Source organism: Prionailurus bengalensis, chromosome X (assembly GCF_016509475.1).
Source record: "Prionailurus bengalensis isolate Pbe53 chromosome X, Fcat_Pben_1.1_paternal_pri, whole genome shotgun sequence".
Taxonomy (NCBI): Eukaryota; Metazoa; Chordata; class Mammalia; order Carnivora; family Felidae; genus Prionailurus; species Prionailurus bengalensis.
The window spans coordinates 52923890-52937833 of record NC_057361.1 but is presented as its reverse complement, the minus strand read 5'-3'; the positions used below and the strand labels follow the sequence as shown (position 1 = coordinate 52937833).

The window sequence follows — 13944 nt, the reverse complement described above, 5'->3', positions numbered from 1 at the left end:
TTGCCTTTGGGATGTGTCAAGTAAGAACTTGCTGCAGCTGAGGTCAGAGAGGTTTTTTCCTGCTTTCTCCTCTAGGGTTTTAATGGTTTCCTATCTCACATTCAGGTCCTTTATCCATTTTGAGTCTATTTTTCTGAATGGTGTAAGAAAATTGTCTAGTTTCATTCTTTTGCATGTTTATGTCCAGTTCTCCCAGCACCATTTGTTAAAGAGACTGTCTTTTTTCCATTGGCTATTCTTTCTTGCTTTGTCAAAGATTAGTTGGCCATACGTTTGTGGGTCTAGTTCTGGGGTTTCTATTCTATTCCATTGGTGTATATGTCTGTTTTTGTGCCAATACTGTGCTGTCTTGATGGTTACAGCTTTGTAGTAGAGGCTAAAGTCTGGGATTGTGATGCCTCCTGCTTTGGTCTTCTTCTTCAAAATTGCTTTGGGTATTCGGGGTCTTTTGTGGTTCTATACAAATTTTAAGATTCCTTGTTCTAGCTTTGAGAAGAAAGCTGGTGCCATTTTGATTAAGATTGCATTGAATGTGTAAATAGCTTTGGGTAGTATTGACATTTTAACAATTTTTATTCTTCCAATCCATGAGTACGGAATGTTTTTCCATTTCTTTATATCTTCTTCAATTTCCTTCATCAGCTTCCTATGGTTTTCAGCATACAGATCTTTTACATCTTTGGTTAGGTTTATTCCTAGGTATTTTATGCTTCTTGGTGCAATTGAGAATGGGATCCGTTTCTTTATTTGTCTTTCTGTTGCTTCATTATTAGTGTATAAGAGTGCAACTGATTCCGGTACATTAATTTGGTATCCTGTGACTTTGCTGAATTCATGTATCAGTTCTAGCAGACTTTTGGTGGCGTCTATAGGGTTTTCCGTGTATAATAACATGTCATGTGCAAAAAGTGGCCTTGACTTCCTCTTTGCCAATTTTGATGCCTTTGATTTCCTTTTGTTGTCTGATTGCTGATGCTAGCACTTCCAACTCTGTGTTAAACAACAGTGGTGAGAGTGGACATCCCTGTCATGTTCCTGTTCTCAGGGGGAAAGCTCTCAGTTTTTCCCCATTGAGGATATTAGCTGTGGGCTTTTCATAAATGGCTTTTATGATGTTTAATTATGTTCCTTCTATACTGGCTTTATCAAAGGTTTTATTAAGAAAACATGCTGAATTTTGTCAAATGCTTTTTCTGCATTGATTGACAGGTTTTTATCTTTTCTTTTATTAATGCGATGTATCACATTGATTGATTTGCGAATGTTGTACCAGCCCTGCAGCCCAGGAATGAATCCCACTTGATCATGGTGAATAATTCTTTTTATATCCTGTTGAATTCGATTTACTAGTGTCTTATTGAGAATTTTTGCATCCATATTCATGAGGGATATTGGCCTTTAGTTCTCTTTTTTTTTTTTTTTTTAAATTTTTTTTCAACGTTTATTTATTTTTGGGACAGAGAGAGACAGAGCATGAATGGGGGAGGGGCAGAGAGAGAGGGAGACACAGAATCAGAAACAGGCTCCAGGCTCTGAGCCATCAGCCCAGAGCCTGATGCGGGGTCGAACTCACGGACCGCGAGATCGTGACCTGGCTGAAGTCGGACGCTCAACCGACTGCGCCACCCAGGCGCCCCTGTAGTTCTCTTTTTTTACTGGGTCTCTGGTTTAGGAATCAAATTAATGCTGGCTTTGCAGAATGAGTCTGGAAGTTTTCCTTCCCTTTCTATTTTTTGGAATAACTTGAGAAGGATAGGTATTATCTCTGCTTTAACTGTCTCGTAGAATTCCCCTGGGAAGTCATCTAGTCCTGGACTCTTATTTGTTGGGAGGTTTTTGATAACTGATTCAATTTCTTCGCTGGTTATGGGTCTGTTAAAGCTTTCTATTTCTTCCTGTTTGAGTTTTGGAAATGTGTGGGTGTTTAGGAATTTGTCCACTTCTTTCAGGATGTCCAGTTTGTTGGTATATAATTTTTCATAGTATTCCATGATAATTGCTTGTATCTCTGAGGGATTGATTGTAATCATTCCATTTTCATTCATGATTTTATCTATTTGGGTCATCTCCCTTTTCTTTTTGAGAAGCCTAGCTAGAGGTGTAACCATTTTGTTTATTTTTTCAAAAAACCAACTCTTGGTTTCATTGATCTGCTCTACAGTTTTTTTGGATTCTATGTTGTTTATTTCTGCTCTGATCTTTATTATTTCTCCTCTTCTGCTGGGTTTGGGATGTCTTTGCTGTTCTCCTTCTATTTCCTTTAGGTGTGCTGTTAGATTTTGTATTTTGTTTTTTTTTGTTTGTTTGTTTCTTGAGATAGGCCTGTATTGCAATGTATTTTCCTCTCAGGACTGCCTTTGCTGCATCCCAAAGCGTTTAGATTGCTGTATTTTCATTTTCATTTGTTTCCATTTTTTTAAATTTCTTCTCTAATTGCCTGGTTGACACATTCATTCTTTAGGAGGGTGTTCTTTAACCTCCATGCTTTTGGAGGTTTTCCAGACTTTTTCCTGTGGTTGATTTCAAGCTTCATAGCATTGTGGTCTGAAAGTGTGCATGGTATGATTTCAATTCTTTTATACTTAGGAAGGGCTGTTTTGTGACCCAATATGTGATCTATCTTGGAGAATGTTCCATGTGCACTCGAGAAGAAAGTATATTCTGTTGCTTTGGGATGCAGAGTTCTAAATAGATCTCTCAAGTCCATCTGATCCAGTTTATCAATCAGGTCCCTTGTTTCTTTATTGTTTCTGTGTCTAGATGATCTATCCATTGTTGTAAGTGGAGTATTAAAGTCCCCTGAAATTACCACATTCTTATCAATAAAGTTGCTTATGTTTGTGATTAATTGTTTTACATATTTGTGGGCTCCCGCATTCGGTGCATAGAAATTTATAATTGTTAGTTCTTCCCAATGGATAGACCCTGTGATTATTATATAATGCCCTTCTTCATCTCTTGTTACAGCCTTTAATTTAAAGTCTAGTTTGTCTGATATAAGTATGGCTACTCCAGCTTTCTTTTGACTTCCAGTAGAATGATAAATAGTTCTCCATCCCCTCACTCTCAATCTGAAGGTGTCCTCAGGTCTAAAATGAGTCTCATGTATACAGAAAACAGATGGTCTTGTTTTTTTTTCATCCATTCTTATACCCTATATCTTTTGGTTGGAGCATTTAGTCCATTTACATTCAGCGCCATTATAGAAAGATATGGATTTAGAGTCTTTGTGATATCTGTAGGTTTCACACTTGTACTGATGTCTCTGGTACTTTGTCTCACAGGATCCCCCTTAGGATCTCTTGTAGGGCTGATTTCGTGGTGATCAAGTCCTTCAGTTTGTGTTTGTTTGGGAAGACCTTTATCTCTCCTTCTATTCTAAATGACAGACTTGCTGGATAAAGGATTCTTGGCCTTCATATTTATTCCGTTCATCACATTGAAGTTTTCGTGCCATTCCTTTCTGGCCTGCCAAGTTTCAGTACCTAGATCCGTCACTAGTCTTATCAGTCTCCCTTTATATGTTAGAGCATGTTTATCCCTGGCTGCTTTCAGAATTTTCTCTTTTTCTTGTATTTTGCCACTTTCACTATGATATGTTGTGCAGAAGATCGATTCAAGTTACATCTGAAGAGAGTTCTCATGCCTCTTTCATTTCAATGCCTTTTTCCTTCCCCAGATCAGGGAAGTTCTCAGCTATGATTTGTTCAAGTACACCTTCAGACCCTTTCTCTCTCTCTTCCTCCTCTGGAATCCCAATTATGAGTACATTATTACGTTTTATCGCATCACTTAGTTCTCTAATTCTCCCCTCTTACTCCTGGAATTTTTTATCTCTCTTTTCCTCAGCTTCCTCTTTTTCCATAATTTTATCTTCTAGTTCACCTATTCTCTCCTCTGCCTCTTTAATCCGAGCTGTGGTCGCCTCCATTTGATTTTGCAGCTCATTTATAGCATTTTTTAGCTCCTCCTGACTGTTTCTTAATCCCTTGATCTCTGTAGCAATAGATTCTCGGCTGTCCTCTATACTTGTTTCAAGCCCAGTGATTAATTTTATGACTATTATTTTAAATTAAGTTTCTGTTACATTGCTTAAATCGTTTTTGATCAGTTTGTTAGCTGTCGCTACTTCCTGGAGTTTTTTTGAGGAGAATTCTTCCATTTTGTCATTTTCGATAGTCACTGGAGTGGTGCGGAACTGTAGGGCTCTTCCTCTGTGCTGTCTGGAGTAACTTGCATTGGTGGGAGGGGCCGCAGTCAGACCTGATATCTTTCCCCAGCCCACCACTGGGGCCATAGTCAGACTGATGTGTACCTTATCTTCCCCTCTCCCAGGGGCAGGACTCATTGTGGAGTGGTGTGGTCCCTGTGTGGGCTACTTGCACACTGCCAGGCTTGTGGTGCTGCTTTGATGGAATCTGGCGTATTGGCCAGGGTGGATCCGCAAGGTGCACAGGGGTGGAATGGGTAGGGTTAGATCACTTTGCCTTTGGTGGTCGGCTTCTGGAGGTGCCCTGTGGCACCGGGAGGGAGGCAGACCCATCAGAGGGATGGATCCACAGAAGCACAGCATTGGGTGTTTGCGAGGTGCAAGCAAGTTCTGTGATGGGAACTGGTTCCCTTTGGGATTTTAGCTGGGGGGTGGGCGAGGGAGATGGTGTTTCCCAGTGCCTTTGTTCCCTGCCAAGCTGAGCTCTGTCTTCCCGGGCTCAACAACTCTCCCTCCCGTTGTCCTCTAGCTCTCCCGCTTTTTGAGCATAGCTATTGACATAATATTCCAGATGTTAAGTCCCTCTGGCTGTCAGAACTCATGCAGTCTGGCCCCTCTGATTTTGTAAGCCAGACTCAGGGGCTCTGCCTTGCCGGGTGGGCTGTCCCTCCACTGCCCCAGCTCCCTGCCATCAGTCTGTGTAGCACGCACCACCTCTCTGCTCTTCCTACCCTCTTCTATGGGCCTTTTGTCTAGGCTTGGCTCTGGAGAGTCCGTCCTGCTAGTATTCTGGTGTTTTTCTGGGGTATTTAGGCAGATGTTGGTGGAATCTAAGTGATCAGCAGGACGCGGTGAGCCCAGTGTCCTCCTACACTGCCATCTTCCCCAGTCCTAAAGAGTTTAATGCTAAGCGAAATAAGTCAGAGAAAGACAAATACCATGGTTTCACTTAAATGGGAAAATTAAGAAACAAAAAAAAAAGAACAATGGAATAAAAAGAAAGTTATACAAACCAAGAAACAAACTCTTAACTATAGGGAACAGATGGTTACCAGAGGGAAGGTGGGGGGGGTGAAATAGGTGATGGGGATTATCAGATGCACTTGTCCTGATGAGCAATGGGTGATGCATGCAATTGTTGAATCACTATATTGTACACTTGAAATTAATATAACACTGTATGTTAACTATACGGGAATTTAAAAAAAATAAAAAAAATAAAATAATAAAATAAAATAATATAATATAATATAAAATAAAATAAAATAAAATAAAATAATGGATTAATGATCTAAATAAAATACCTGAATCCATTAAATTCCTGAAAGAAAACATTGGCAGTAAACTCTTGATAGGCTTTAGCTATACTTTTATAGATCTGTCTTATTAGGTAAGAGAAACAAAGCAAAAATAAATAATTGGGACTACATCAAACTGAAAAAAAAACAATTATTCCACAGTGAAGGAAACTTTCAACAAAATAAAAATGTAACATACTGAATGAAAGAAGTTATTTGCAAATGATATATGTAATAAGTGGTTAATGTCCAAAATATATAACAAAAATTCATAGAACTCAATACCAAAAAAACCCAACAAATAATTTGATTACAAAATGACCTGAATAGACATTTTTTGAACAATATACAGATGGCCAACAGAGGCCTTAACAAAATGCTCTACATCACTGGTCATCAAGGATATGCAAATCAAAACCACAATGAGATATCACTTCACACCAGTTAGAATGGCTAGTGTCTAAATGAAAAGAAATATCAAGTGTTGATAAAGATTTAGAGAAGAAAAAAACTTGTGCACTATTTGTAGAAATGTAAATTGGGGCAACTACTATAGATAACGGTATGGCACTTTCTCAAAAAATTAAAATTAGAAATACCATAAAATCCAAAGTGCCCGGCTTGCTCAGTAAGTTAAGAGTCTGACCTGGATTATGGGTCAACTCATCATCTCATGGTTGGTAAGGTGGAGCTCTGCCTCCGGCTCCTGGCTGATAACATTGAGCCTGCTTGAGATTTTCTCTTTCTTCCTCTCTTTCTGCCCTTCCCCTATCCGTGCTGTCACTTTCTATCTCAAAATAAATAAAGAAAGAAAGAAAGAAAGAAAGAAAGAAAAGAAAAGAGAAAAAAAAGAAATACTATACAATCCAGTAATTCTATGTCTGGGTATTTACCCAAAGAAAATGAAAACACTAATTCAAAAAGACATGTGTACCCCTATGTTGATCGCAGCATTATTTACAACAAGCAAGACATGGAAGTAACCTAAGTGTCCATCAAAAGATGAATGCATAAAAATGTGACACACACACACACACATACACACACACACACACACACAGAATGAGAGACGAGAGAGAGAGAGAGAGAGAGAGAGAGAGAGAGAGACAGACTGGAATATAACTCAGCCATAAAAGAGTTAAATCTTGCTATTTGTGACAACACAGATGAACTAGAAGGTATTATGAAAAATGAAATAAATAAGACAGAGAAAGATAAATACCATATGGTTTCACTTATATGCAAAATCTAAAGAAACATAACAAATGAACAAATAAAAAAAATAGAAACTGGCTGATAGAACAAATTGATGGTTTCTAGAGGGGTGGGTGTGTAGGGGATGGACAAAAGAAGTGAAGGGGATTAACAGTTACATATTCCAGTTATAAAATAAATAAGACATGAGAATATAATGTATAGCATAAAGAATATAGTGAATAATTTTGTAACAACTTTGTAGGATGACAGATGGTAATTAGGCTTATTGTGGTGATCACGTCTCAATGTATCAAATCATTATGTTGTACATATGAAACTAATACAATTAGTATGTCAATTATTCAATTAAATATCTTTCCTCATGGGGCGCCTGGGTGGCGCAGTCGGTTAAGCGTCCGACTTCAGCCAGGTCACGATCTCGTGGTCCGTGAGTTCGAGCCCCGCGTCGGGCTCTGGGCTGTTGGCTCGGAGCCTGGAGCCTGTTTCCGATTCTGTGTCTCCCTCCTTCTCTGCCCCTCCCCCGTTCATGCTCTGTCTCTCTCTGTCCCCCAAAAAATAAATAAACGTTGAAAAAAAAATAAATAAATATCTTTCCTCATTTTAAGAGTAATATATATTTATAATGTAAAATGTGGAAAATGCAAAAAAATATAAATTTTTCTTTACATTTTTATTGTTTTACTACCTTCCAGAGACAAACATTATTAATATTTTGATACATCTGTATTCTGGTATAAATTTTTAACATACTGAGAATTATAATGTTAAAAAATGTAAAATGTCTACAGCATGCCATTGAAAATATTCCATTGGAGCATTCCAGGAACTGTACCAAATGTCCAGTAGGAATCAGAATTCAATTTCAACATTTATGAAGGTGGCAGTGATGTCCTACATAAGGGCCCAGTACACAAAGTTTAGTGCTCAATAAATACTTGAGAAATGCATAAAAGAAAAAAAATAGTGTAACATAGAATGATTCTTGTAAGATCACCTGTTATAGCCTAAAACCACAAAGTATTATTTTGCAATTTAAAAAGTAAGACCTAAAAGCCTATCTAAATGTAATCTAACAGTATAGACCTGCAAGTCACCAAGTGTCTCTTGGTGACAGTATATCTCACTTTGTTTTGTAAACTGGTTTAGATACGTATTATGATCCAGATTCCAAGCCAAATTCTGCCTAGCAGATTCATCACTGGCATCTCCTTCTGCCCTTTTTGTAGGGTTTAAGTATTTGGGTTTCTCTCAAACTTAAAGAATATGGTGGCATTTGCATTTGACATTCCTTAATTCCTCTGAAATAGATTTTTCTTTCCAAAGGAGGCAGCTCTCAGAATGAACATATATTTTAGGATCTTAGCATATTGATATATGCTATTCACCAGTGTGTGAATCACAGGTACACCACTACTGTAAATGTTAATGTTAGATGACAAGCAAAACATCATGAGTTCAATGCAGGCTCATATAATATGCTGAAGAAAAATAGATGTTAATATGTAGTTTAAGAAGTATAAATCTCATGATAAAGTTACAGCTAAGCAATGGGGAAATAAACCAAATTTATATATATATTTTTTTCAACGTTTATTTATTTTTGGGACAGAGAGAGACAGAGCATGAACGGGGGAGGGGCAGAGAGAGAGGGAGACACAGAATCGGAAACAGGCTCCAGGCTCCGGGCCATCAGCCCAGAGCCCGACGCGGGGCTTGAACTCCCGGACCGCGAGATCGTGACCTGGCTGAAGTCGGACGCTTAACCGACTGCGCCACCCAGGCGCCCCAACCAAATTTATATTAATAGCACTAACAAATTCATAAGCAGACTATGGCACTGATCTTTGACTATGTGAAATGTGACTGCAGAATAAGTGGGACTCATCAGTAACTAACCTAGTCAGAAAAGGAAAGAGATGCTAACAAGAGCACAGCTGGCAATTTTAGAAAATCAGGTGTTCTACTACACACTATGTTTATATACTCCTAAAAATATGGTTGAGTGCTGCTTTTTTTTCTTTTTTCTTTATTTAAATTGTAATACATCTTTAACTTTGCAAAACAACTCCAACAAAAGACAAAATCTCATTACAGTTTGCTACTGGCATAGACTAGATATGCTGAAAAGAATTACCTTGGCAATTAATCTCTTCAGTATTCCTTAAAAAGCACAAGAACAATACTACAGTGTCTTTTATAATCAGTAATCCTTCAAGTCGAAAGATAAGGAAGGTCTTATATCACCATGAAGCCAAAGTCTTCAACGAAGTCTTGGGCTCTTATCATCCCCACATCCAAAACACAAAATACTTAAAGAAGTGTAGGCCTTGGAAAACCAGTCCAATCTAAGGTGTTTGGGGTGGTCTAGTCTGGTAAGATATTGAGTTTGGCAGATCCCATGCATCTTCCCTTCAAAAATTAGTTTATGCCTATTAGAAGATCAGAGTAACCATTGGCCTTTGAACATAGAAATCACCCTCTGCTTTTCACTGGCCCTTTGCATCATTCTGATTACTTTAGTATTGTGTACAAGCCATTTAACTTTCTTGTGACTATGCTTCTAGTTTTCCTTCAGTAAAACAGTAGAGAAGTCTAGCTTGCCTTACCCACCTTGTGATGAAGCTGTCATAATTAAAAGTTTGAAAAAGGAAATGTGTAAGGGTATTTCCTGCTACCAGGAGGAATACCAAATATTCTTATTAACACTAATAGTCACATATTATTGCATTTTATTGTCAAAAAAGCATTGAAGTCAGATTCAGGTTTTAATGCAAACATTGTCATTCATTACTTGTATAACCTTGGGCAGTTACTCAACCTCTCTGAACCTGAGTCTCCTCATGTGCAAAAATTAACCAAATTAGTCTGTTCTTGTAGACGTTTTAGCGTGGATTAAATTACATATGCAAAACTACCTGGCACTTGCAGTGATGAACACTGGGTGTTGCATGTAAGTGATGAATCACTAAACTCTACATCTGAAACTAGTACTACACTCTATGCTAACTAACTGGAATTTAAATAAAAACTTGAAAAAAAAGAGAACAAACACATTTTTAAACACATATTTTTAAAAAAAACATATATTTTTAAAATTTAGTTTCATTTCATTTATTTGAAGCCAGAGGACTTAAGTTCAAATTCTCACTTTGCTACTTACTAGCTTTATCAAATGACCTCAAGAAAGCCATTTAACCTTGCTGAGCTCTGTTTTTCTCATCTGTAAAATAAAGTTGCTGTGAGGATTAAATAGAACTATATACTAAAATATACATCAAGATAGCCTGCTAAGTAACTCCTACATACAACAATGGTATCATTGATAAGACTTGTCCTATTCCTGCTCCTTTTGTATCTCTATAGGAGCATCCAATAGTGTGCTACATACTGTGGGGAAAACAAGGGAAGCATAAAATAAGGCCTTTGTCCTCAAAGAGAATTGGATAATCAAATGAAAATCTTGCTAGTCTAAGGCTTCTTATTTTTGTTCTGATTGTGTAGTCTAAGACTCCATTGAGTTCATCAAGGAATGATATACTCATAGGAAACAGGCTCCTGATTATCGGGAATTTTTAAGCCAGAGCTGAATGGCAATTCATTTTAGAAACAGAAGAAGGTTTTTATTTTGATGAAGTCTAAATAGTTCATTTATGCTTTTGAAAAATAAAAAAGAAGGAATTCCTAAAGATCTCTGACATGAATTAAAAAATTATGTGAGAAAATATGGAATAAAGTATGAAGGCACTCTTGGTTATGTATTACTTTCCTATTGCTGCTATAACAAATTACCATATATTAAGTGTCTTAAAATAACACCAATTTATTTGTGTTTAGTTCAAGAAGTCAGAATTCTAAAATCAAAATGTTGACAAGGCTATGTTGTCTCTTCAGGAGAGAATCTCTTTCCTTGCCGTTTTCATTTTCTGGAGGCTTCCCACATTCCTTGGCTCATGGCCTCTTTCTTACACCACCCATCCTCTTGTTTATGTCATTGCATCTCCTACTACCCATTAAAAAATAATTTTCTTTATTTAAATTTTTTGATGCTTATTTTTGAGAGAGAGAGAGAGAGAGAGAGAGACAGGGAGGGGCAGAAAGAGAGGGAGATACAGAATCCAAAGCAGACTCCAGGCTCTGAGATGTCAGGACAGAGCCTGATGCGGGGCTTGAACCCACTAAACATGAGATGCTGACCTAAGCAAAAGTTGGACGATTAACTGACTGAACCACCCAGGCATCCCTCCTACAATTCATTCTTATCCTGTTGCCTCCCTTCCTTTTATAAGGACCTTTGTAATTACAGTGAGTCCACCTTGATAACCCAGGATAATCTTACCTATCTCAAATTCTTAACTTAATCATACCTGCAAAGTTCCTTTTACCATGTAAAATAACCTATTCACAGATTCCAGGGATTAGGATGTGGACATCTTTAGGGGGATATTACTCAACCTATCATAGTTATTATAGCTCAGAGATAATCATTGGGATTAAAAGAGCCGGGATGGTGTCAGTGAAGGCAGTGCATCTTGATAGGTATGAAGATAAGGACGAGGTTACTCCTAGGTTTGGGAATGACATGAACACAAGCAGAAATCATCATAATTTACAAGGAGACTATTCAAAAGACTGAGCTACAACCAAATGGGAGGAGAGAAATGTCATATCAAAAAGCCAGGCAAAGGGATCCAAATTTGGTAGAATCGCAATTGGGAGTCACTCCAAGCTCCCAAGTAAGCCCCCAAGTGAAATTATAAAAACAGCATTCTCAGGATGATTGGTCTAGGCAAGCAGAGGTTGGAGAAGATACCCCAGGAGGAACAAAGGCTGAATGATGTCTCTACTGAAACATCACTGATGTCTCAGCTGCTTTCAGAGTACCTGAACACAAATGGCAACAATTCCAAGGGAGAGAGAAAAGGCCAAGGCAAGATCATTTTAGCCTCTCTCCACCTACAGTAGCATAAGCTGCAGACAACAGCCAAGAGCCTCCCATAGTGCTTTGCAAAGGGAGATTATTTTTTATGAGCTCAGAGATGTTTTGTTTTGTTTTGTTTTTAAAGATTGAAAATATGATACGCTTACCTCATTGCCACATTACTTCCATCTATGACAACTGGCCTCAAATTTTCACTGTTGTCTATTTCATCTTCAAGAGACAGTTCAGGGCTTGCAATCTCTCTAGAGCTGGGACCCCTAGGTGCTAACAAACTCAAACTGGCCTGCCCTTCTGAATCGCCTTTGTTCCCAAGCCTGACGAGCTCTGCCAATACATCATTAATAAGTGATTCTGGGCCCAGCTTGTTCAATACTGATTGAATCTGTGCCTCTGCATAGCCCAGCTTTAGAGCAAAATCCATCTTGGCTTGGTATTCTTTTTCCAAGTCAAGCTTCCTATCCTGTAGAATGCTGCTCTGGGAGAAGCTTGGATGATCTAAGCAGGGTGATCTAAAGAGCTGACGGTGTGGCTTGGCGGGAATATCCTTTTTTTTCAACTGAGCATCCCCAGATCCGTAGCTATTGTCATTGTTACTGTTCTTAAGGCTCATCAGTTCAGGTTCATTCTCAGAGTTCATCCACTCTTCAGAATCAGCATTGCTCTGCTCCATCCTGTCCTGCTTAGATTGTTGTTTCTCTTCCTTGGAGGAACTCTTCTCCATTTTTGATGTCCCCACTGCAGCTGTGGCCGTCATCCCCATTCAGTGGGCAGTCTGAAGTCTAATCAGCTCTTTTTCTTTTTAGCCTGCTTGGAATCCACATACAGTTATATTCCTTTGTAGTAAAATGTGGTGGTAGTGATGGTGAAAGTCTTTGCCTGTTTGGTTTGGTATGTTCAGATGTTACCAGTCCCTACAAATAAACACACATACCACAATTATGTTTAGTAACATTCTGGAATGGCATTTAAGAATGCACAGGTTTCTTTTAAGAAACTACACACTGTATGACATTTTGTTTTTGTACTTTAAATGATTGGACTCACCTTATAACAAAAAAATATATACTCTAATTCTTTAATAATTATAGGCATAAAAATTTCAATGGTAGCAATTGTGCTATAATCACCCCCATTCACACACAAAATAAATCACGCTAAAGTTAACTTATTATCACAACTTTGTGAAAGGCAAACATGGCATTTCAACAAGGTGCAGGAATATATACATCCTTAAAAGGACTTTCTCTTCTCCTTTCTGAGAGATTTCCAGATTTCACACTAGATCCCTCTTGCTAAAGTGCAGTTCCATTCCTGAAAAGCACAACATCTCTAGCACCATTCATTGCAACAGATCAGAGACTCTATCTACTATGGAGACTAGAAAACCATTAAAATTGCTTTCAAGAAATTGAAGTAGGTAAAAGGTGATAAGTAGGTAGATGCACTCCAGATTTTTTTAAAGGGTCTGTGTACACTTATGAATTGTATCTGCAGCCTATTTCATTTATTGTAATTGTATTTATTGTATTGTAAAAAGTCAGTTTGCACAATAAAACAAAACATTTTAAAATAATATCTGTTACCGAAGAGAATTAAGGACAATTTTATTTCTGAACTCCTCCTCTCACCTACCTCAATTGTCCCCACAAGTTTGAGTTCTAACTTAGGCAAGGTGTTTTTTCTCAGTCTGAGCCTTGGTTTCCTCAAATATAGAATGAGAATACTGATACTTACCTCACAGGGTAAAGATTATGTAAGATGAGTAAGGAAAGTGCTTAGAAAAGTGAACAGAAGACAGTAGGTTCTCAATATATGTAAAGGGTGCAACAGACACCATCAAAGGATTTTTGTTGTTGCTGTTGTTTTAAGGGAGGCTGTCAATAAGGCAAGGTAGTAGATGTGTGAGCACTGAAAAGCTCTTCAGGTAGCAGCAGTTCACTAATCTAAAACAAGACTATTTATGTAACCAATGTACTAGGGTTACACTTTAGTTACACTTTAGTACTGTTTATACAAACAGGAAGAAGGCACTAACAGTTCTATCGAAGAATAATATGGATAGCTGCATGTTTGCTTTAGGAAAGTCACATTTGGAAATTTTATATGCACACAGAATTGCCATCTCAGAACTGACATTCAGGCAGCATGTGACTTCTATAATGATTACACTACCTCTTGTGTCTTAAAAAATTTCCCTTAATGAATTAGCCAATACATAGACATCCATTTCACTTTCACTTCTCCATTAATCTGTTATTTGAACTTTGAAGTCTATTTCC

The 13944-nt window shown here is 37.9% G+C and overlaps 1 protein-coding gene across 1 annotated transcript in view; it reads right to left on the bottom strand.

Moving 5' to 3' along the window:
• The window catches only part of ZC3H12B (zinc finger CCCH-type containing 12B), a 73697-nt gene extending 60765 nt beyond the window's left edge, over positions 1-12932 (bottom strand). Inside the window, exon 1 of the mRNA XM_043571045.1 lies at positions 11812-12932. Within this exon, the coding sequence (XP_043426980.1) occupies positions 11812-12425 (614 nt within the window). The 5' untranslated portion in view covers positions 12426-12932. The remainder of the gene's footprint in view (positions 1-11811) is intronic.
• Positions 12933-13944: the final 1012 nt, after the last annotated feature.